At 39.4% G+C, this 25,706-nt stretch overlaps 1 protein-coding gene across 2 annotated transcripts in view; it reads left to right on the forward strand.

The window, feature by feature from the left end:
* Nucleotides 1–25,706, forward strand: part of frmd3 (FERM domain containing 3) — a 110,082-nt gene that overhangs the window by 62,022 nt on the left and 22,354 nt on the right. For both annotated transcript variants that reach the window (XM_007906830.2, XM_007906829.2), the window contains exons 3-9: nt 3,617–3,659; nt 8,153–8,231; nt 11,685–11,782; nt 13,916–14,039; nt 18,854–18,941; nt 20,999–21,087; nt 21,520–21,583. In XM_007906830.2, coding sequence (XP_007905021.1) covers nt 3,617–3,659; nt 8,153–8,231; nt 11,685–11,782; nt 13,916–14,039; nt 18,854–18,941; nt 20,999–21,087; nt 21,520–21,583 — 585 coding nt within the window. The remainder of the gene's footprint in view (nt 1–3,616; nt 3,660–8,152; nt 8,232–11,684; nt 11,783–13,915; nt 14,040–18,853; nt 18,942–20,998; nt 21,088–21,519; nt 21,584–25,706) is intronic.

The following is a 25,706-nucleotide window of genomic DNA, read 5'->3' on the forward strand; positions in this document are numbered from 1 at the left end:
GACAATGAAGGGCTGGAGCTGAGTTCTTGTGGGTTGAAGTGACGCACATAGGCTTTCCAATAGGGAACGTATTTCATGTCCTGAGGTACTCTTTCAGATATAAGGCATCATTTACACCAATGTTTTCCGTACAAGAACTTTCAATCCCCTTTGAGTCCAATTGTGATATTCTTGCTGCTGTTCCAATTGAGATTTACTAACTCAGCACAGATCAGGGCAACAAGCCTGGGACCTTCATTATTGGCTCAGCTCAGCCACACTGCCCACAGAGCCAGCAAAACAGAGATCTGAAAAACAAATCTCCCAACTTCAAATTCTGTTTTCTTGGGTGCTTTCTCTCCCTGTAGTGTAACATAAATATTGGGATCGGTGCCAGTGAGATAATGCTTTTATCTGGTTTAGGAGCTAGAGAGTAAAAAACAATTCACAAATGTAGTATTTGTTATTGCTTTACTGATTGTCTGGTTATTCAATTAATCTGGCTTCTCGGTGAAAGGCCTGTGACAGACAAGCATTTAATCCACATTTCCTCACAATGTATTGCCTTCAGGTAATACATGTCCCTTTCTTTAGAATGGTTTAATATGAATGCACAGAATTCTAAGAAACCAAAGGAAATTTTCAACATCTTGCTGGTGCTCTGATAAACAAAGGTTAGTATAGGCTGAGTGTTTAGTCACACGGTAAACGTGTTGTGTGACAATTAGCTCTGTGACACCATTTGTTATAAATAGCTAACATTCATTCCAGTTCTTCACTGGTGTTTTCACACTGGCGTAGTCTCATTACATAAAAAACTGAAGCTGTTTTATTTGCCTGAAGGAATACCTGAGGCTCAGAATATTGCAGCGCACAGTTTTGAGAGCTAAAAGACAAAAACAAGAACAAATTTACATTTATATAGTGCCTTTCACGTCTGGAGGATGTGCCAAGGTGCTGGACAGTCTAAGGTTTGCCCCCAAGCTGGGGGTGGGGGCTGAAGTGGTGGGGGCCGAAGGAATGGGGGCGAGAGGGCAGAAAGTACAGTCAAAGAGAAAGGTCTTGAGGTGGATCTGGAAGGAGGCATGTGGTGTGAAGGTACTGATGGGAGTCAAGCAGGAGAGCCTCTGTTTTGAGCATCAGAACCCACCATGAGTCACTATGTTCGACAGAGAGGAGAAACCAAACACAAAGATAGGGGTCAAAATTGTGGTATTTCAAAAGCATTCTGCTCCTTATTTAGGGAAGGGTGTTAAACTGTGTCTTAAAATCCCATTTCTCCCCCACTAACCCCAGCCATTTGAATGATTGTATTGCTTGAATCCAACTAAAAAAGGTGTGTGATTACTGTTTAGCAGGGATCATTAGCTGAATAAATAATAGCTGATGCACATCTTTACCTGTATCAACATCTGTTCATAAGTCAAGTTACAATATTGTAAATGAACTGGTATTAATGAATTGTCGGCATTCCCCAGATTGATGGATACATCGAGTGAATAGGGTGGACTGATTCTCTTCTTACTATAGATATTTACTTGTGGGATTAACACGCAAAGGTAGATTGGTACAAATTTATTTTTCTGTTCTTTGCAACTTATGGAGACCAGAACTTTGAAATAGTTGGGTACTTATTTTCACTGACGATTCCAAAGAACACTCCTTCCAATTTTATTTAGAGGCTCCAAATACAATTGGTGATTGTAGGGAATAAATCGCCTGGGAAGGAGATTGAACCAGAATTTCAATGTAAGCAGTAGCAAGTGATGGTATTCCACTCTCAAGGCTTCAGACTTCACATTGAAGAGTCTTACAACTCTGAGACTCTGATAAATTGAAGTTTTGTGTCTCTATTCAGATATATTCAACTGGAAATATTCATATTCTGTTAAAGTGCACCAAGCATTCATATCTATAATTGTGTCTTTAAAATTTCAATTACACTTTTCTAGTTATCAGCAGTTTTAGCAAATGGTTGTTTTTGGAAAAACACATTATTTATATGATATTCAGATTTTTTCCATTTCATTGTTTAACCTGTCCTACACACAGCTTGCTTAGTGTTATCAAACCAAATTCATGGGAACTTATTGAATCCAGATGCTGACGTTGAGCATTCTTTCCTCATCCCTAACAAATTCAACTATTACCTCAGATATGACATTGCACTTTTGCTTTAATTACACAAGATAAATTTTCAGGAAAAAGTAAAGATCAAGCAACTGAGAAGGCGAACGGCATGTTAGTGTTCATTTCAAAAGGTTTAGAGTACAAGAGTAGGGAAGTCTTGCTCCAACTGTATAGGGTCTTGGTAGACCGCACGTAGAGTATTGCGTGCAGTTTTGGTCTCCTTATTTAAAAAAGGACATACTTGCCCTAGAGGGGATGCAGCGTAGATTCACTCGGTTAGTTCCTGGGATGAGGGGACTGACCTATGAGGATAGGCTGAATAAACTAGGGCTGTATTCTCTAGAGTACAGAAGAATTAGGGGGATCTTATTGAAACTTATAAGATTCTTAAAGAGCTGGATACAGTAGACACTGAGGGTCTGTTTCCCCTTGTAGGAGAATCTATAACCAGGGGTCACAGTCTTAAAATTAAGGGACAGCCTTTTAGAATAGAGTTGAGGAAACATTTCTTCACTCAGAGGGTAGTGAATTTATGGAATTCACTACCCCAGAAGGCTGTAGATGCTCAGTCCTTGAACATTTTCAAGGCTGAGGCTGATAGATTTTTAAAAAATAGAGGGATTAGGGGATATGGGGATAGGACAGGTAATTAGAGTTAGGTTAGAAAATCAGCCATGATCTTATCGAATGGCGGGGCAGCCTCGAGGGGCCGAATGGCCTACTCCTGCTCCTAATTCTTATGTTCTTATTAGTCTCAACAGGTTTGTCCTTAATTGTTTGATCAATTTCACATTCTCACTACAGCTTCCATCTCTTCACAAATGCAGGTTGAGCCCAAATTGACATTGAGACAGCAGAGGAGATAATCACGGAATATTAAATGTTCATTAACGTGTGCCTTTTTTGACTTAAGCATTTAGTCAAAATATTACAATGTAATTTTATTCTACGAATTCTGTTCCATTTGTGTGCATTAACACCAACATGGCTTTCTGGCTGTTACAATTGGCACTAACATCTAGAAATAAATCTGGAAGCAACAAAAATGTTGTTTTTAAGCAAACATGCAATGGGAGTATGTTTCTTTGATGTTACAACTTTTTTTCAACATAGCTATAAATTTATCTCTCGTCATGGTCAAATCTGCAGGTTCACATTTTCTTGTCTGTGCTGTGCTCAGACAATGGTCAACTTGTTCCAATGGTGCATCCCACCAGTAGAGCAGTGTGTCTAATTTCTAATTCCAGCAGCAATAATTGATTATTTTCTTTCTGTTGTGTTTGAAATTTATAATTTTTGTGCCACATGCAGGTTCCGAACAAATGATTATTTATTTTAAGGGTTGAATTCCCAAACTATACTGTAAACGAACATCTGAGATTCACTACTAATGTGTCAAGAACATCACATAACACAAAGCATCCTTTATGTGCATATGAACGAACAAGATAATGATGTAATATTGTCGACGTGCACTGTGATATTGATTTTCAATTTTCTTTTTCAGCATTGGCTGGAACCCAACAAGTCAGTGGTGAAGCAAATGAAATGTAAGTTTTTGACAGATTCCCCCTTTCAAGCTGCAGCTTGAAAAAATGCCTAGAGTTTACTTTACGTATGTTAGTGTTGCAATCTGTCGCAACAGTCAGCCGATCGGCAGAAATGCTGCCCGAGTGAGGAAAGAATTCTGTTAACTGTTGGCTGTACATTGTTTAAAAATGGTTGTCTCTGTGCTTGGGAGATGGGCACCACCATTTGAGTGTCTTGTCTGGTTGTATAGGGTAAAATATTGGTTGGTTAGCTACTTACTTTCTTGTGAGAATGGCACAGTCTAGAATGGTTTTAATCTATCAAATGGACAACTGGAAATTGTTTAATTACAGTATATCCATAATTGCAGGTGGTTAATAGATAAATGGTATGAATATGCTAATTGGTGTAATCTTGGCAAACATTCTCGTTTTATCTCTTAACCTCCTGGCAAGTTTAATTTATAAAGAAACATGAACCTGTTTATTTTTGCTTGTACCAAATCTAATCCTTTTAACACCCCGAAGCCATAAATTACACAATCTCTGCCTAACTGCAAGATTATGATTAAAATGCCAAACATCTGAGAGGTAGAAAAAAGGGTGTTTAAAAATAAAATTCTCCTCAAAGACAATTTTATTGTAAAAAAAACTTCAAAGCTTTCATGAGGGCCTCATTATGAGTAAAGCACAGCTTATTAGAGTACCTTGGCTGTGGCAATACTAGTGTGGGAATGTGTGGCCAAAATGTATACTGTAAAATTTAGTGTTTAATCCTTAGACTACTACCAAGTCCAGAGAAACTCCAGGTTGACAGTGATGCTGTAGCAAACATTAATATTACAGTAAAGTGACCCAGATGTCAGGCTGGATATTTCATACCTCAGTCTATAGCTTGATTTTCAAATTTTTAAAGCATCAAATTAGCTGCCAGATTGGTTTGAAGTGAGAGACTTTGCAGTTTCATATAGGGCCGCTTTGGGAAGCATGTCAATGAATGTTCTTCATCATTGCCATCAGTAGAGCAATCTAACAGGAAGACCTGTAGTTAAGAGGTTTTATGCAATTATTGGAATTGATGTTTTTACAAAAGAAAAGTCATAGAAAGTTTTCTAGTTTTTTTTATGGATCAAAATTTTATTTTGTAGCACTTTGAACAAATAACACTCAGATTTCTATTCCCCTCTATCTTCAACCCTTATTTTATAGTTGCCATTTCATATAAAAATGTAATATATATAGTTACCCAATATTTAGATGATGTTAAACTTGTCTGATGTCATTGAATCATAGAAATGTACAGCACAGAAGGAGGCTATTCGGTCCATTGAGTGTGTACCAGCTCTCAGAGCAAGGTGTTTATTCAATCCCATTACCCTGCCTTATCCTCACCCCCCTTCAAGCCTCTCAGCTTCATATATGTGTCTGCTTCCCTCTGGAAACCCACAATGGACTCTGCCTCAAGTACTTTACTTGGCAGGACATTCCACATATATGTTGTGTCATATAGAGTAGATTTTACATTGTATGTTCAGTGTATAATTGGAAAATTTTCCAAATGAGCAGTGGCTCAGTCTTCACGCCTTAGCCTAAGTGTGGATTTTAAAGTGAGACATGTTTCTGCAATTAAAATGGTAATGTCTAATTCCACAGCTAATGGGTATTTGAGAATACCTTTAATTCACAGTTACAATGCTGAATATTGAAAAGGTACAGGATAATTCTCTACGCTTTGTGTTATAATTAATGTTGTTCTGAACTTGCTTCTTCACCATTTGTGTACTCCACGAGAGGCCAGATGTGATACCAGGGTTGCCTTTTGCCAGGTGGGTGCTTCAGTGAAGACTGCACCATTGTATAACCATGTATTGCGGACAGTAGCATGACCTTTTAAATCATTCCCTTCTACTGACTTGATCTTGCATTGTTTAAAAACTTTCTTGATATAAAATATACAGCTAAAGGATCAAAAAGGTAAGTTACCACACAACATCAGATGAAGGATATTCCCTTAGACAAGATTTGTTTTCCTTTATAAAAAGTTAAAGTTCAACCATGGCCTGTTTCATTAAGTTTTCTAGGCATTACCATTTTAAAATAAAATAAATTATACATAATTGTTACTTCTCATGAGCAAAGATGCTGCAGTTAAATAGAGATAAGAACTATTAAAGTCAGGTTTTATTCACAACATTAAAACCCTGAGTATTTTTAGTTATTCTCCGGTTCTACTTTTTCTACCAAAACAAGAGGAAAAATTGGCGAGGGAGGGGGAATTTAACACAAAAAGACCCAAGTACATTCAGTGAAAATTGGTATTTATTTTACTGAATTAAAAAAATCGATATATCAAGCTGTAGTAACAAAATGTGTGTTTTTTTAAAATAGTAACTTAACCGATGGAGGTAACCAACAAGATATTTCACCTTAAGAATAGAAAGGCAATGCAGTGTGATGCGTCCATCACAAAACCAGTCTCTCTGCATTGGCCGCTCTGGGATTATGCATGCTAGATGGGCACACACCATCACGGACACCAAATAAAATCAGCGAATTTGATTTTGATAAATAAAATTTGGGTAAAAAACATTTTTAACTGATTGACTTTTATCCAATCCGTTTTTAAAAAAATGCAATGGTCCTTAAATACAGTGCAAACCCTCCTTCAACCCAATTCAACTTCTCACTCAATAACGCCCTGACAACTCTCAGACGCTACTATGAAGCTAACAGAGTGGATTCTGTTAAACCCAGGATGATTGTCATTCTGATGGAATCTGCTTGGAGCAGAAACCATTCTCAGGTCATCCACACTGTGTTCTTATAATAATAATAATAATAATAATCCTTGCATTTGATATAGCGCTTTTCACGTCGGGAGGACGTCCCAAAGCGCTTTACAGAACACACTGTAAAGTGAATTGACTGTATATTTGTGGGCGAACGAGGCAGCCAATTGCGCACAGCAGTGTCCCACAAACAGTCGTAGATTGAAAATGACCAATTTATTATTGTTTTTGGTTTTGGAGGGATTATTATTAGGCGTGTGGAGTAAGGAAACTTGCCCAAGGTTTCGCCCTGCCTGGAATTGAACTCAGGTCTCTCACTTGCAAAGCAAGTGCTCTAACCACTGAGCTACAGGACTCCACAAAGCTACAGGACTCCACTTCTTCCTGGTTGAATTCTAAAGATTATTGACATAACCGCATTTTCTCTATGCAAAGTCTGTTTCCTTTGCATTTCATTCTTTATTACCAGTGGGATTTTNAAAAAACACGCAAATGGTAAAGCCACTGCAATTACTGGAACCTCGCTCTGAAAAAATGCCTCATGCTTGTTTTCTTCAGGGGATCCTCTGTAACATTGTGTACCTGGTGCATAATCGACACCTACCTGCGCCTCATTGAATTTGTTGTCTTGCGAGTCGGTGTGTAGTAGTACAGGGAATACAGAGAGCAGTTTATTTAATGGTGAAGATCACCAGGAACAAGGTACNTTTTTCAACCCATTTTAAAAAAAGTAAGAAATGTATATTACATTTGACTTTCTAAATGAATTGCATTAAATTTATTAGAAATAATTAATCCAGCCTGTTCAGATAAAATAATTTATACACTGTACAACAATTAGCAGTGACATTTGTGCTCCAGTTTTCCCTTCTCTGACCAAATGCATTTTCTTCATTTGTGAGCCTGAACTGTTGGCAGGCTATTTAATTGTGAGGCCTTCACAGCCAGACCCAATAGTGCCCTCACACAAAGTCCACAAAACTCAGTGTATAGTGATTACCAGTGAAAACTGTGATTGACTCTACCTCTGTTAGGTTGAGACCAGCTAGGTCAGTCCAAGATCCAAGATTGAACCTAAGACCTTCCTGATTTGTATGGTACAAAGTTCATTTTTAGCATACTGCATACAGCCATTTAAAGGAAACGTGTTGCATGGATCAGTGCAATCTGGTGTTTAAATAGCATTCATTTTGAACAATGCTTATTCAAAAAAAATCCTTATCGCTTTTCCTTTAATGAGCACACCATTAAAGGACATGTCAAACAAAGGGACCCCATTTAATCATGACCTTACCCATGCATTCTGCTGATGTACAGCAAAAGAAAACATTTGCAAATGATCATCTGAACTGAACATATTGTTGCTGGGTCAAGGGAGGCAGCACGTTCTCAATTATTGTTAGAAAATGGGAATTAACGTTCTACTCTGATTTATAATGCAGCTGCTCGATATCATGAGAAGAAAAGTGTTATGTATATCTTCTTTCCTGACATGCACCCTGCTTCAAAGCTGCCTTTTCATGCATCTTTATTCCATCGTTATCAATGAGCTTTCTTGTCCACAGCAGAGGTATGCCTGAAAATACAGAGCTTATTATCGCATGAGGTTCCTGAATGTTTGAACTGGCCTAAAGCACCTCCTGATATGAAAGTTAGTTTCCCGAAACTTGAGAAGGAACAGATTTATTTAGTGCTGCTTTCACTTGTTTCTTTGTAATATTGCAGCTCAGCCTCCGTATACCATGTGCTTTAGAGTGAAGTTCTACCCAAGCGAACCCATGAAAGTCAAGGAAGAAATCACCAGGTATGTTTTTCATTCTCTCTTCAGAATACTGACCTGTGTGTAATGCCTGTAAAAATACAGAATTGTTTACAAACTACCACTTGAATAATAAGAATTGGAAGATTTGAATAAGTGATTGAACATTAATATAGCCAGAGGGAATTAGGGAGTGTGTAGCATCCAACTGGATCCATCACTGCCACATTGCCCAAGAGAGTGATGCAGTTTGACTTGATCTTTCCTTTACTATTCTCATTTTGAGAAGATTGTTAGCTAACTATTTCAATTCACCTCTTAATAATAATAATAATAATCCTTGCATTTGATATAGCGCTCTTCACGTCGGGAGGACGTCCCAAAGCGCTTCACAGAATACACTTAAAGTGAATTGACTGTATATTTGTGGGCAAACGCGGCAGCCAATTGGGCGCAGCAATGTCCCACAAACAGTCGTAGATTGAAAATGACCAATTTATTATTGTTTTTGGTTTTGGAGGGATTATTATTAGGTGTGTGGAGTAAGGAAACTTGCCCAAGGTTTCGCCCTGCCTGGAATTGAACTCAGGTCTCTCGCTTGCAAAGCGAGTGCTCTAACCACTGAGCTACAGTAGTTATATTTTCTTTACCAATATTTCATTGATGTAGATCCTACTGTAATATAATTGTAAAGCTTGCACTTGCACTATCACCATGTAATTTGACTTAATTCAAGGGGTATCATGTTCAGTGCACAGTTGCCCTTTTTTGTCTTCTTTCAGGATTTGAAATGTTTTTCAGATAACATGAAGTAAGCCATTTTAGTAGGCAATGAGTGGGTCTTTTAACTGTCAGAAAAGAACTGAAATCCAAATAATGAATTAACTATTTGGTTTGACAACACATTGTTTACATTCTTACACAAACTAGCCCTTTTGTTTGCAGAGCCTGACAATCCAACCACTCTCCCACACAGAATGAATTGCTGTGCCTTTGGTATCTTTAAGAACAGTTACGGTGATTTGATAAGGGATATTTCTACTCGGTTTTCATCACTTAAAGTTTGCATCTTTGCCCTGAAAGTGATTGAGTGCTTGAGGTCTTATCACAGACAAACGGACTCTTTAAGAAAATTCAGCCCTGGTTCTTTGTGTGCAGATTTTGAGCTGCTGTGCAATTTATTGCAGTTTACATATTTTCAATCTGCAGACCTGTAATACGTAGGGATAGTTTAGCAGTTTCCTATGCTGACTGAGCAGTGATAAGGTCTTTCATTGTTAGCTATGTATCTCACTAAACACAGATTGAGCTGATGTCCATGTATTTGTATTTAGTTGTTGTTGTAACAGAGATGATGACTTTCTCAGGTCTTGGGCAAGCGTTGTACTCCCTTTATGACCTGGTTCTAACACACACATGACTGCATTGCATGTCTTCTGAGGGAGAAGTTATAAATATTTAATGGCTGATCTCTTTTAAGATGTTGTGCTTTTCCTTAGGACTCACTCTTGCCTTGACTTATTTTACATGATTCCCTACCTCCTCCCACCCAATGATAAGCGTATAAAATGTCAGCTGCCAATCGTGCCATATTCCCATGACTGGAAACTTGTATTCTGCCAGAAATTTAGTCCTGGATACCTGCTTTGTGCTTTCACCAGATGTGTTGTAGCTTTCTCAGATGTTGAACAGTGAGCTGCTTCTGGAACTCGCCTCCTCTGGGAAAAGCTCATGAATGTTTAGCTGACCTGTATCTGTCACTGGTTGTTGATTAGAGATGCACATTATGCTGAAGCTGCATTGATTCTGGAACACTTCTGGTAGACATTACTTTGGAGGTGAGGCTTAAGACAGGAAGGGGTTGGTGGGGGAGTGTTAAGAGAAAACTACGGTTAGAGTCTTAAATATATAAATATATCCGTAGTTTATCACACAAAATAATATTAAATTTAAATACAATAGAATTTTACATCTCTATTGCACCTTTAATGTTGTGTGGACGTCCTGAAGCCCTTAACAGTACTGGCTATTTATGAAGTTTATTTCAAGTCATTTATTGAGGAATACATTTAGAAACCTGCTTGGCATTAGTGTTATCATGAAAAACCATGCCTATAATATCTTTTTTTTAAATAATTGGCAACATGTTTGCAAAAACTTCAACTTCCACAATTCAATACATTATTTTTCCGATTCACAGCAATCAGAGATTCCTTTTGTTACCTTCCTGATCTGTATTGGGTCAGTGGCACATCAATCACATATAGTCACAATATATTCCTATTCATCCACTGAGATTTTCAGGGAGCATTTTTTAATTTCTTATATTAAATTGTTTTGGACTCCCAGGTAATTTGCTTGTTTTAGCCTCCCAGTTGCTCACAAGCCTTTGCAATTTAGTCCCTTGTTTAAAATTAGCCCCTTCTATGCATTTGGAATTCAATTGAATTAAGCACCGATTTGCAAGGAACCTGAGAGTTCAAGGCGCAATATAAGTGCAAATTGTTGTTATCGTTGGATGATACAAACTAGTGAAAGGTCAAAAAAACTCACATTTCTGCCCAAAGCTCAATTCTTTCCCAGTTTGAACTAGATAGAAAAGATTCCCCTCACATAATAACAAAATTGCCTTGTATCAATTTTTTATATTATATTCTCCCTTTTTAAAAATAATTGGCCCAGACCAAAATGCCCAATCAGCTAAATACTATTTTTTTTCATAGAACCCAATAAGTTTACTGAAGCTAAGAAAATCCCAAAATTGTATCTTGTAATGCACAGAGAGCAAGCAGAATATTTGAGGCTGGGTGAAACCAAAAGGAGAACCCTGCAAAAAAAGGGAGGCCTGAACACTTGGATTAACACTTTATTGTGCCCAGGAGTAGGTCATATACTGCCACCTAACAATAGAATATGATGAGGTCCAAATGTCACAATGGGCGAATATGGCTAATGTGGTCCTCCCAGATCCAGTGTCATCCAAGGCTGGCTCACCAAGGGGTAGTCTGGAAGATACAAGACCAGTGAGAATATCTACATCTCTGCAATTAGGCTCAAGAAAATACTGGGCATGAGTTTTCTCAAATTTTTAATACTGAGAAATATGGGGGCGATGGAGAGGGGTTCAATTTATTAAATAAGCCGAGTCCTGAGTAATTTTCATTTTAAGCACACTTTCTTTTCAATTTTGCAAACGTGGCTGTGGTTCATCTTATTTGAGATAAATGAAAGCATGGCAGTGTTTAAAAAAAGCTAATTTTCTGCAGCATTCTTCACATTAAGTCTTCTCAGTCGAAGCTGTATTTTATCATGATATTTAATGCACACATTCTGTCCTTGAAGTTGCCCTTTTCAACTACTTAATGCACTCCATCACCTAGTCCTTTTAGAGTATCTTCTAATCTACAATAATTGTTGCAGTAACCCTAGTTCCGAACATGTTCCTTGAAAACTAAGTATTTCAGAGAATTAATTGCTGATTTCATTGTTATTTTACAGGTTCCTGTTATACCTTCAGATTAAAAGGGACATTTTCCATGGACGTCTACTTTGCTCTTTGTCTGATGCTGCTTACTTGGGAGCATACACTCTACAAGGTCAGTCAGCCAGTACTTCACATGAGTTTCCTTCCTCTGATTTGTGTTGTTGTCTCCCATGATGCCACAGTGCCACTTTGACTAGGCGGCCACCAGGTGTAACTGCAGCAAAAACGCAAAACTGAAAATAACTCATGAACAATAGGAGATACTGGAAAACAAATATGCCCATGTCACTTCCAGATGCAAGACCTTTCCAATGAGGTATAATTCATGTCTCGTCGGCAATTGGTTATTGAGATCCTTCTTGAAGCGCAGACAGACATTGTTGATTTATTAGTATAGATAATCCTTGCATTTGATATAGCACCTTATCACGTCATCAAAGCATCTCAAAGCGGTTCACAGAATATACCATAAAGTGGTGTATACCTTGTATATTTTGTATGAGCAATTACAATTTACATATACTTTATTTTGCATTGTTGTATGTTTCTGTGACATCTGTTTCCACCTGCTTCCTGGTAAACACTGTTTCCTAGTGTTGTGGTCGTATTTCTATAATACTATGTTATAAGCACACATGATTATAAATGTTTAGTCCTCCTATTTAAACGTAATGCACTGCTCATGACAGACCAACGATTCTGGTTCATCAGCAGGACCTGGAGAGGAAGGGATTTTTCCCATTTGGCTTCCTGTTAATCCTGCAAGCCAAAACCCTAATGAGAAGTGTGGTACTAGCTGGATAAACAACAGGGCATTTGCCAGACAATGCTCTCAATGGCAAGCTATGTAATTTTAGCTGGTCTAATTCCAACAGTACCTCAATGCATACACTGGGGTCCCTAAGCCTTGGCTCTTGCTAACCTGTACCTAATGTTTTCTGTAATTAAGTAAGCAGGGTGCAAGGCAAGGTTCCATGCATACGTGAAACTCTCCTCATTTCGGACTTGTTTACACAACAGAAGATTGCTTTCTTACAATTGTTTTATTTCATGTGTAAATGCCAGCTGCACCACAAAGAAAAATATTCACAACAGAAGAGACTGGAATGTGAAAAGCAGGTCGATCAATAGCTAAAAGAGAAAGCTGGGTCAACATTTTGGGTGTGACACTGAATCTAGTTCTGAGGAATAGTCAAAGTCAAAACGTTAACCTATACTCATCTAAATGATCGACCTGCAATGCATGTCCATTTCCTGTTCTTATCTCAGATTTCCATCATTTGTTTCTTTATTTTGAGCTTGACTATCGATCTGAAACTGCTTTCATTTCATGAGGCATGTAAATGAACACCTTAGTGCGTATACACATTTGTAAAGAGTACCCATATGTGCGGGTCGGAAATAGCATGCTCACCTTAAAAATTGCACTCTGTGAAACTCTAGTGGGACAAAAATAGGAAGAAATAATTTCACAATAGACTAATTAAAGGAAGTTGAGAATGGGCATGCACTCTGAATGAAATCCTAGCAGTATGAAGCTTTAGGATATTGGACATTAACCAGGGGCAATGATGACTGTAGAGTGGGGTGATCACATGGATTACGGTAAGGAGATTGCATTAGAGAAGGCTATTATGCCACATAACTTTTGAATGGACCCTCAGAGTATAATGGAAGGGATCCCAGCTGGCAAACAAAGTGTGGTTGACCGTAGAAATTTTCAAGTACCAGATCATTTATTTTCAGCTGCACAATACAAATCACTTCAGCAATTAACAGAGTTGTTTTGCTGAAAGTTAATGTATTGTGAAGCTTTCTGCATATGTGTCAAAGAGGTCTGCAATAGTCTGAATAACATTAGGTGTGAATACAGTAGAGCCCCATTTTAATGCATTTTATTATAAGGCAGGTTCAGTTAAAGCACGGATGGAGTCTGGATCCAATTCACTTGCATGTACAGCTATTGTTTTACTGGGGAAGTGCTTTCACCAGCTGCACAGGCCGTTACAGTCTCATTATAAGGCTTTTATGGACTTCACTACCACCTTATAATGGCACTCCATCACACATATTTGGATCCATACTCCCATTAAACGCTTTGATTTATGAAAATACATCCATCGTGCTGATATGAATTAATTGGAACACTAGCTTTGTTTACAAATGTATTTTAATATTATAAGTTTAATTTGTGGGATTTGTCGTGTTATTCAGCACATTATTGAGCACATTTGTCTTTTTACAGCTGAGCTAGGCGATTACAATCCAGATGAGCATCCGGTTGGTTACATCAACGAAATCAAGGTGTTTCCCAAACAAACTCAGAAACTGGACAGGAAAATAGGAGAGATTCACAAAAATGAACTGAGGTATTCAACGACAATGTGTTATGATTTTGGGGGTATGGAGAAAAGGCCTGAAAATGGAACTGAAAGGATTGCTCTTTGAAAGAGCTAGCACAGACACGATGGGCCAAATGGTCTTTTTCTGTACTATAAACTTCTACAGTTCTATGGTCCTCATACTCATTCATATATTCCCACAAAAGGGAAATGTGCGAGAACCAAGCCTGCTTGGATGACCAGGGATATTCTGTCTAGGATGAAAAAGAAGAAAATGGCGTACGACAATTGGCGGATGCAAGACACTGAGGATAGCAAAGCGCATTATAGAGAATGCAGGAGTGATCTTAAAAGAGCGATAAGACAGGCTAAAAGATCGCATGAGAAGAGGTTAGCGGGTAACATAAAGGGGAATCCTAAAATATTTTATAAGTACATAAAGGAAAAAAGGTTAGTTAAAGGTAGGGTGGGGCCAATCAAAGACAATGATGGCAATCTTGTTGTGGAGCAGAGGGTGGTAGTTAATGGGTGTTTCTCGCAATGGAAGGAGGTGTGCAGCGGTGTCCCCCAGGGATCGGTATTGGGACCACTGCTCTTTCTAATATATATTAATGATCTGGATTTGGGCATAGGGAGCACTATTTCCAAGTTTGCAGATGATACCAAGGGCATGGCTGATGTACTAAACGAGTACTTTGCATCTGTCTTCACAACGGAAACGGATGCCCCAAATGCCACAGTATTGGATGACAGTGTAGAGGACATAGATCAGATTACTACAGACAGAGAAGAAGTTCTGAAAAGATTGACTGGGCTCAAAATTGATAAGTCACCAGGACCAGATGGGTTTCACCCAAGGTTGCTGTGGGAGATACGGGTTCAAATAGCGGAGGCTTTGGCCATTATATTTCAATCGTCATTGGATACAGGAGTGGTGCCAAGAGACTGGAGAGTAACTAATGTTACCCCACTCTACAAAAAGAGGCAGAAAGACAAGCCCGGAAATTACAGGCCAGTCAGCCTAACTTCGGTAATAGGAAAGCTACTGGAGACCGTAATCCGGGACAAAATAAATCTCTACTTAGAGGAACACAAGATAATTAGAGACAGCCAACATGGATTTGTTAAAGGCAAATCTTGCCTAACAAATCTAATAGAATTTTTTGAAGAGGTGACTGCGAGGGTTGATGAGGGAAATGCGGTGGACATTATTTACATGGATTTTAAAAAGGCTTTTGACACAGTACCGCATAAGAGGTTAATAAAAAACTGGAGGCCCACGGTATTAAGGGGACAGTAGCCGTTTGGATTAGGAACTGGCTGAGTGACAGAATGCAGAGGGTGGTGGTTAATGGGTGTTTCTCGCAATGGAAGGAGGTGTGCAGCGGTGTCCCCCAGGGATCGGTATTGGGACCACTGCTCTTTCTAATATATATTAATGATCTGGACTTGGGCATAGGGAGCACTATTTCCAAGTTTGCAGATGATACCAAGTTAGGTAGGGTAGTAAATAGTGAAGAAGATTGTGACGGACTGCAGGCAGACATACACAGAATGGTGGAATGGGCTGACATGTGGCAGATGGATTTCAATGTAGATAAGTGCGAGGTGATACACTTAGGTAGGAAAAATGATAGGAGGCAATATAGGCTTGGTAGCTCAATCTTAAGGGGGGTGAACGTACAGAGAGATCTGGGCGGTCAAGTAAGCGATTCATTGAAGGTAGCAGAGCAGGTAGATAGGGCAGTAAAAAGCGCATTTGGTGTACTGAGCTTCATTAGTAGGGGCATAGAGTATAAGAGTAGGGAAGTTATGCTTAATCTGTACAAAACACTGGTTAGGCCTCAGCTGGAGTACTGCGTCCAGTTCTGGGCACCTTACCTCAGGAAGGATATTAAGGCACTGGAAAGGGTGCAGAGGAGATTCACGAGAATGATACCAGGAATGGGGAAGCTTAGCTATGAGGACAGGCTGGAAAAGTTAGGACTTTTCCCATTAGAGCAGAGAAGGTTACGCGGGGACCTGATAGAGGTCTTCAAGATCATGAAAGGTTTCGACAGGCTAGATAGGGAAAAGCTGTTTCCGCTGGTAGGTGTGTCTGTGACTCGTGGTCACAGTCTTAAGATATCTACCAAAAGAAGCAGAGGGGAGGTTAGAAGAAATGTTTTCACTCAGCGAGTTGCTAGAATTTGGAATGATCTGCCCGAAAGGGCAGTGAAGTCCGATTCGATAACAGCTTTTAAGAGCGAACTGGATAGGTGTCTGGAGAAGACAAGTTTTCAGGGTTATGGGGAGAAAGCTGGTGAGTGGGGTTAATAAAAGTCAGTTGCTCTGTCAAAGAGCCGGCACAGATTCGATGGGCCGAATGGCCTCCTTCTGTGCCGTAACATTCTATGATTCTATGATTCTATGATTTTAGTCCTCACGCATCACTGTACCTTGCAAAATTAGCTGCTTATCCTGTTATTATCTGAAAGCGTTAAACCGCTAAAGTATCCATTGCTGTTGTTGGTAGTCTGGCCCATGTATCCAGTACACCGTGGGTGTGGGGGCAAGAGGAGAATCTCCACAATCCCATGTATGGCTAGAAATTTGTTAATTTTAAACCCAAGTCTGCTAATTCTGGCCTCACATTCCAGTTAATTAGACTGAAAACATAGCGCCTCTGGATTAATAGCAATCCAAACTGGCCCAGAAAGGAAAAATAATACTATGTTGTGATCTGTAATTACATATAACATAATGAATATGGAAATTACACATTTTATTTAGTACAGTCACTGTGGTCATACCAGTAGCGCAGTGCCACAGCTGATGTGTCTGCTCAAGGTGGTGATAANTTTTTTTTATTTGTGAGGAGAGAAGTGTACAGAGCAGTGAACAGTCTCGACAACAACATGGCTTGAGATTCGAGTAATACAGTGGTTGAATTGTTGAAGGGGCACAGAGATATTCTGCCACAATGTTATCTTATTTTGAAGCTGTGTTGTTCTTGAGCCTGTCAATTAAAGTAGTGCGTACAATTCTTTTACATCACTGGGGAGGAGAATCTGCCCCAAAAATAACACAAATAACACTACTGATTTACTAAAGTAACCAGAACACAAAAGACATAAACTTGTTAACTATTCCTAAGGGATATATTTGGGGAGCTGGTGGTGAATAAGATCAAAGTGTGAGAAAACCAACTCTCATGTTATAGTAACGGCAAATAAAACATTTTACACGGATTGTTAATGGACAAGTATTTGGACCATCAGTCACTGTAAAAAAATATGTTTTTTGATTACAAGGCAGTGTTTGATAGGGGTCACAGACAATTCTTTGTCCATATACGTGGCCACCAACAAGGATTATCAGGAATATGCATGCTGAGTCTGGATTAGAGTAGAACAAGCAGATTTGTATGCATCCCATCACACCTGCTGTTCAGCATTTCATTTACTAAATTGTTATCAAGGCATTATTACAGAAGCGAGGGAGAAGCAGCTGGCAGCCTGGTTGGGGGTTGTCTGATCTGGATGTTGCCAATGACATTGTGTTGGTTTTAAAAAAAAAGATTGCGAAACGCTACAGAAAGCTCAATCCAATCATAAATAAATGAACCAAAACATAGAACTGGTGTTTAACAATAGGAAATAAACCCAAGTAAATGAAAAAGTAGGTGACAGCTGAAATCCACATTAGTACTGGCAGAGAAGCACTGATAAAGGTAGAGGGAATTCACTTACCTTGCTTTCAGTGAAATAACAGAAAGGACAAGGCCAAGAAAGGAACTGACAAGGTATTTGATATACTAAGGAACATCTGAGGACAGAAGAGCCATTTCTGCCCAAGATCTAAATTATAGTCATTCTTGGCACGTTACTCTCTAAATCTAAGCGTTGGGCTCTGATTGAAGAGGAATAGATGCATTTCTGCGAGGGCTTCAGAATAACAAGAAAGGATCACAGAAGTTAAGCTAAGAACTTAGAGTCATCCATGTGCGGCTGATTAAACAAGGTTGAAATGAATCACTGATGACGAGGCTGATGCTTCGGCAATTGCCTGTGGGTTTCTTAACAAGAAAGAGAAAACAAGGGAAAACGATGGAGAACCTGGATTGACAGTCAATTAAACCCAAAGATTAATTGAAAATGGCTTGTTTCCAGCACTGGAGGAAATGGAGTATAAAATGCTTAGGTTATTAAATGATTAAGTATTAAAACCTATTTCTAAAAAAAGGGCCATTTGAATATATGGATGAGGATGAGATTGAGTGCTAGGAGAGATAGAAATAGAGATGCAATGATGTTGGAGCCATTGGAATCATTAAAATGTCACAAGTAGAATGGCAGCTAGACCAGAATGTCTACTGTGGGTTGGAACGCATAGTTTTGCCTCCTTTACTTTTTGGATGAGGGTAGAGAAAGGTAGAAATTTTAGAGAATATTTTTTAGGTAGATTGAAAAGGGTGGAGTATAATCCATGATGAGCGTATCATTCGTGGTCTTGCTGAGGCAAGTGGCCTTTTCTTATTCCATGCTTTGTTATTTGAGGTATTAAGACAGAGCTGATATGTTTTATATTGAAAATAAAACATTAGAACAAATGAATGTATGGAAAAAATCAGAAAACACCATTGCGATCCATGTAAAAATACTGAATATACTTTAGCTGTCTTGATCTCTTGCTCAAAATTGGATCTTGTTTTAAAAAGCTAATTTGTAGTTACAGCAAAGCCTTCAGTTCTCTAATATTGCGTCACATGACATTCCGTAATTTGGCCAAATGATTCACGTGGATATTTTTAAAAGTGTTCTGCTGCCTGAATGATAAATCAATTCTGTTTCTTATTTCAGTGGTCAGACTGCAGCAGTTGCTGAACTGAACCTGCTGCAGAAAGCTCATACTTTAGAAACCTATGGAGTGGATCCGCATCCATGCAAGGTAACAGTAAGCCATTCCAATGCAAATGATCATCACAGACTGGGTCATTTTGCTCACTGGTGTTCTCCAAATGTATGACCTGCAAATCAAACTGAGGTGACATTTTTACTGTGGATTATTGTAGTTTATGATTATTATATTTAGAGCATTGTCTGTGTAGCCAGGCACAAGAACTGAAAGATAAGGAACAATAATCCTAACATTTGATATAGTGACTTTCACGTCAGGAGGACATCTCAAAGCACTTCACAGGATATACTGTAAATGTAGTGACTTTATGCGTGATTGCGGCAGCCAATTGCACACAACAATGTAGTGAATATTCGCGGGGGTTTTACTTAGTTTCCTTTAGGGATTGTCCTTTAGGAGCTTTTCTTCTAAGACAATGAAGTAGAGTGGGATTCTAGGTTGCATTTTGTGTCGTCTGTTGAAAGATTGCACTTTGTGAGAGAATAGGCTTTCTTTGTTCCAAGCATTTCTTTTGTAATCCTCTAAAATCATATGCTATCTCAGATCAAATATTGCTGAAATATTTCCTCAGTGTATTTACACAGATTTATCTCTGGTAAGGCTGTTTCGGGCTTTATTGATAAATGTTTTCCACATTTTTGTAATGTTTTTGATGGTGCACTTAAACAGATTGACTCATTACGTCAGTGATAGTAACAGCAGTAGTCATCACATAGATGTGATTGTAATCCAAAAATTACAATTCCCTTTGTTAGACTGAGGGTTTTATAATGCATATGAGGTTTTGAAATGACAGATCTCTCCCTGATGCCATAAAACAACTTGTCACTAACCTTCTAGCAGTGACAATGCATTTTATATTTGCAATAAACAATAGACCTAGTTGTCAGTGGGAGAGCATTGATAAACAATTCCCTAATATGAAGAAAGAACAACAAGTTTCATTTATAGCAAATATTTCAAGCACATAAAAGGTCAGATTGATTAATAGTTTAAAATAAAATGAGTGTTGAAGGTTAGTATTTCCCAGTTATTCAGTGTGTTCCAGGGATCTGCATCACAAACAATAGCAAGGCATATGACCTGTAGTGTAAGTGAGTGTGTGTAGTGCGCCTGTACATATTGGATAAATATTTCTGAGCATGTTGAAATGCTGTGATCTACAGAAAAGAAAGGTCAGTTTCTGCAATAGGTTTATAAAAATTCCAATTTCTGGGCCAAAGCAGTTCTATACATTTTCATGAACAGTGATTCTGTAAATACCATAAAATACCATACCTTCAAAATGCACAGCCACAACACTTTACAGTATATCCTGCGAAGCACTTTTAGACGACCACCTGATGTGAAAGGTGCTATATCATATGTAAGGATTATTATTTTATAGTTATTGCTCAAACTACAGGAAGAGCTTGGTTATACAATAGCAACCCTGATGAATTTAAATAACTGCTAAACATTTTAAATTTAAGAAAAACTTGCTTTATTCCAATCACTGGTGATGTTGATTTATTACACTTCTGAATGGTAACTATTATCCTCTCCGATTTCTCTTATTTACCCATTATTTCTCAGAGGGAAGATAAATTGTTGCCTCAGTTGAGCTTGTATTGTTAATTACAGTAACATCCCCATTTGTAGTGATTGTTTTTTATGGACGAATATAGCAAGTTCTGCACAGCAATGTGCCACAAAGTGAATGACCAATTTTATTGGGGATTGTTGGCCAGGACACCGGGAAAATCTCCTTTCTCTTCTTTGAATAGTGCCATGAGATCTCAAACGTCTGCCTAAATAAGCAGATGGGATATCATCTGAAGGACAGGATTTCCAACAATGCAGCCTATGCCAGTACTCTATTTGACTGTCAGCTTAGACTATATGAGTTCCAAGTGCTTGAACCCACAACCTTCTGACTTGGATGTGACAGTGCTACCAACTGAGCCAGGATGACACACAAATATGCAACATTTCCCCCACTGCATCTCATTTTCCAAAGAGGACTTTGAGACGTTCTCCATACATGGTGTTATATAAGTGAAATTTGTTGTTGAAATTATTGTGAATATTTGCTCTTTATTGTTAAGGATTCCTCAGGAGCAACGGCTTTCATAGGATTCACTGCCGCTGGCTTCGTCGTGTTCCAAGGAAATAAGCGGATTCAGCTCCTGAAATGGTAAGGTTTTCCTCCATAGGCTGCAGATCATCCAGAACTCTGCAGCCCGCACCAGGCTCCGTGACCCTAACACCACCATCCTCACCCGACTCCGCTGGCTTCCCATTTCACAGAGGATACAGTTCAAGATCTTGGTGGTCCTCACCTTCAAGGCCCTCCACGGTCTTGCTCCCACAACCTCTGCGACCTCCTAACCCCCTACTAACCTGCCCACTCCCTCCGCTCAGTGGGCTCCAGCCAGCTTCACGTCCCCCAGCCCAATGTATACATATACAATGTGTGTGTGTGCATGTATATATATGTATATATATGTGTGTGTGTGTATGTTTGTATATATTAAATACTTTTTGCATTAAATGGCAGCAGGAGACTTATTCCTCTTTGGATTATCTTTATAATATTATAAATGTTTCTCCATTTTATTTATTCCAGGCCTGATGTCACCAAACTGAAATTTGATGGGAAAACATTCTATGTCCATGGTATTCAGAAAGAGGTGAGATATTCCTTACAATGAGTGCCAGGTTATATGAAATATACGGACAAATGCTATACAGCACTCAATGACAAAGTCATCGGGTGCAAAAAATGTCAGAGTTTCCGTTGGCACAATATAAATAACTAATGACAGTTCAAGCCCTCTCTATTTGTACAGTCTTGGGTTGCCGATTCTGAAAATGTTCAGAGTCTGTGTGCTTTTAAAAATTGGACAACTCTGATAAATGTTAGATGTGGTGTACAGTGGAGAGTTAATTATCCATACTAATTGGAACCAGCTCTATTGTGGATAAGCAAATAGTGTGGATAATTGGACATTACGAAAATACAAATGAGCTACGATGCTAAATAAATGATCTCTCCATCAGGATTTAGACTGTTACTGTAATATGACACTACCAGTTTTCACTCACTCTGCCACTGTTTCTCTAACTTTTTTTCTCTCTCAGTCTGCCTTTCTCACTCTTCAATCTCTCATCCTTTCTTTCTGTGTATCTCTCTTTCTCTCTGAGTATCCCACTTTCTATCTCCCCTCTCTAAATATATTTACCTCTATCTTGGGTAGGAGCACTTGCCTCTCAAGCGAAAGTACCCGGGTTAGATTCCTGGGCAGGGCGAAACCTTAGGCAAGTTTCCTTACTCCAAATACCTCTGTTTACCTAGCAGTAAGTAGGAACCCAGTTGTTAGTCGATTGGTGGATCATTTTTTGGGGTAATTCTCCCTTCAAAAAAAATGTGGTCACTCAGGCAATGACTGTTTGTGGTATACCGCAACTGGCTGCTGCATTTCGCCCACAAAATATACAGACAGTTCACTTTATAGTATATTCTGTGAAGTGCTTTGAGATGTCAAAGTTACAAATGACATTCTCTCTATCTGTGACCAGGGATCCCGCTGCCTCCTCGTCCTCCTGGATCTCTCTTCCACGTTCGACATAGTCGACCACGCCATCTTCCTCTGCTGACGCTCCTCCCTCAGCTACCTTAATGGCACCGCACTCGCATGGTTTGAGTCCTACTTAACCAACCTCCTCGATTTCATCTCAGCAAATAGTTTCTCCTCCTGCCCCTGTCCAGTCACCTGCGGGATACCCCAGAACTCCATCCTTGGCCCTCATCTGTTCCTATTCTATATGCTCCCTATGGGCAATGTCATCCGCAGACACGGGGTAAACTTCCACATGTATGCAGATGACACACAAATTTATTTTGCCTCCTCCAGTCCGCCGATGTTCTATTAACTTGTCTGGCAGACATCAAGGTCTGGATGAGTGTAAACTTCCTGCAGCTGAATATGGACAAGATGGAAGCCATACTCCTTGGCTCCCATCAACGTCTTCACTTCTGCGGATCTAAACTCCTGAATTTCACCAAATCAGTGTGCAATCTAGGCATCCAGTTCAACCCCTAGTTGTCCTTCCTCCCCCACATCTGTTCCCTGACCAGGACTGGCTTCTTCCACCTCCGCCATATTGCGCGCCTCCAATCTTACCTTACCCCAAATGCAGCTAAAACCCTCTTGCATGCATTTGTCACCTACACCCAATGCACTCCTCGCTGGTCTCCCCAGCTCCACTATTCAAAAGATCCAGCTCATTCAGGACTCTGCTGCCCGTATACTGACCCGAACCAAACTCCAAACCCACATCTCACCAGTTCTGGCCAGACTCTACTGGCTCCCCATCATTGAATGGATCGACTTCAAGATCTCACACTCGTGTTCAAATCCATTCACTCCCTGGCACCTCCCTACCTCTCCAACCTGCTCACTCCCCATTCCACCACCCGGTGCCTCTGCTCGACTGGTACCGGCCTCCTGCTTACCCCTCGCACCCTCTGCCCCACCATCAGAGGTCATGCTTTCAACCACTACGCCCCGAAACTCTGGGACACTTTCCCTCAACCTCTCTGCCTTGCCCCCTCTCTCCCCTTTTTCAAATCCCACCTGAAAACTTTCCTCTTCCACCGTGCTTATGGCCACCTCCACCCCCGCTGGCTCGGCTCAGGCTCCACCACTGTTAAATGCTTTGAAACGCTACCCTGCGTGGACGGCGCTATATAAGTGCAAGTTGCTGCTGTTGTTGATGTCTCAATGGCGTGATAAGGCACTATATCAAATGCAAGGATTATTATTATCTCTTAAACTGTCTCTAATCCTATACTATACAAAACTAAAGACACATACCTTCAAGCTACAAGGCCAAAAATCCAGTTGTGGACTTTCCAAAAGTTGTACACGTACACAGAAGAATACTAGATCCACGATTTACTAGTGTTTCGTAGCTCAATTCCATCTCTAATAACCTTGTGGAGTCCTGTAGCTCAGTGGTTAGAGCACTCGCTTTGCAAGCCTCTATTTTGACAGCTAGCAACAGGACCCATATGATTTTAAGCATGATCCGACACTAGCAAGCCTGAGACCATGCTGAGCTGTGCTGCCAATCTAAAATTGCAGACTTGAAACAAGAGTTGATAGCAATAGGATGCTGGAGTTGAAATAGTGTCCCAATGGAAACAAAAACTATGACTTGTGTCATTTATGCCTTGGGACCTAAAGTACTGGGATCCCCAAGTATGTCACACAGACTGATGAGAGGTTGCTCTGGGAGCTGCGATCTCGTCAGTCGGCGTGATGAATGTTCGATTTCCTGCAAGAGAATCGCCTTTTCTGGCACAAATGCCATTTACATTGAGCATTTGCTGTTGGAGCTGTCATCACACTCACCAGAATTTTTCCCCAATGGTCTTACTGGTTAAATTACCCTTTGCAGGTATCCACAGAACAACATACCCGCATGTATTCATTGGAATCAAAATATTGTTAATTGCAGGGGATGTAAAGACATCAAAGCTATTGAAAGAATCTTCAAAGCAGCACAGCTATTCAATGGTTTTGGATACAGTTCAGAAATATTTTTAGATGTGTCAGTAGGTTCAATAATACATTTTTTTAAAAAGCAATGTATGGAAGAGGGTTGCCAGAACAGTTTTACTGTATAATTTAACACCTGCTGGTAAGCAACTGGCCTCATATCAGGTGCAGTGTACTCCTTCAGATCTGGAAACAAACCAGCACATTCATAATCCAGAAGTCGAACAACAAAACAAAACTAAAACTGAATGTTCTTGTGGAATGCTCAAAGTGAGTTGTGTTCAGTCAGCAATTGCTGTGGGCTTTGAAACTCTCCCCACCAACACCACACCCCCCCCAAGTTATATATGTTCCTCCCAATTCAGGCTCCAATTCCTTCTTTGTAAAGTGTTTGAGACGTAATCCTATGTGAAAGATGCTATGTAAGAGCAAGTTGGGGTTGTTTTATTAACCTCTCAAACAAGATAACAAGATACGTTAATAGTTTTGTATGTCATCTGTGCCCCTGATCTACAGCATTAATTGATTTCAAATGTGTTTTTTTTACCCTGTGCTAACACGTGCATAACAGCATTAATACATTTTATGATTGTATAGACAGCACCATTTGCTTGTGCAGAGATTAGCTCCATCAATGCCAATCAACTTGGTACAAGAAATAAATTCTACATGTTCTGCACAGAACATAAAAGCCACGGCCTGTCACTGAAACTACTTATATTGACATATTTTGATAGTGTTATGATCAGAGGTTACATTTGCCTTAACACATAATCATGAGACCAAGGGTGGAGATGCAAGTAAGTACAATAATATAATATATATCATTAATCCTTGCATTTGATTAGCAAGGATTATGGTTGTTGAGACATCTCAAAGTGTTTCACAGAATATTCTGTAAAGTGGATTGACTGTATTTTGTGAACTATGTATTTTGTGCATTGACTATTTTGTATATACTGCATTTGGCATTGTTTCAGAACAAGGTCTGTGCACTGGAGGCCAGAAATTTCATCTAGTTTTAGGCTTAAAATTTAAGGTTATGCAGAGTTTTTCTTTAAATCTTAAATTTTGAGACAGTTGTATTAAAAATAATACCAGAAGGGATTTCAGACCTTACATATTCGGATGGGCTGAGGCACAGAGTAGAACAATGTGGGGTTTGTCCTCAGAATTTTATGACCTCAGCCTTACCATCAGGCAAGGCATTGGAGTCCAGGGACTTCCCATATGCAGGAAGGGAAGTTTG

This window comes from Callorhinchus milii, unplaced genomic scaffold (genome assembly GCF_018977255.1).
Source record: "Callorhinchus milii isolate IMCB2004 unplaced genomic scaffold, IMCB_Cmil_1.0 Scaffold1, whole genome shotgun sequence".
NCBI lineage: Eukaryota > Metazoa > Chordata > Chondrichthyes > Chimaeriformes > Callorhinchidae > Callorhinchus > Callorhinchus milii.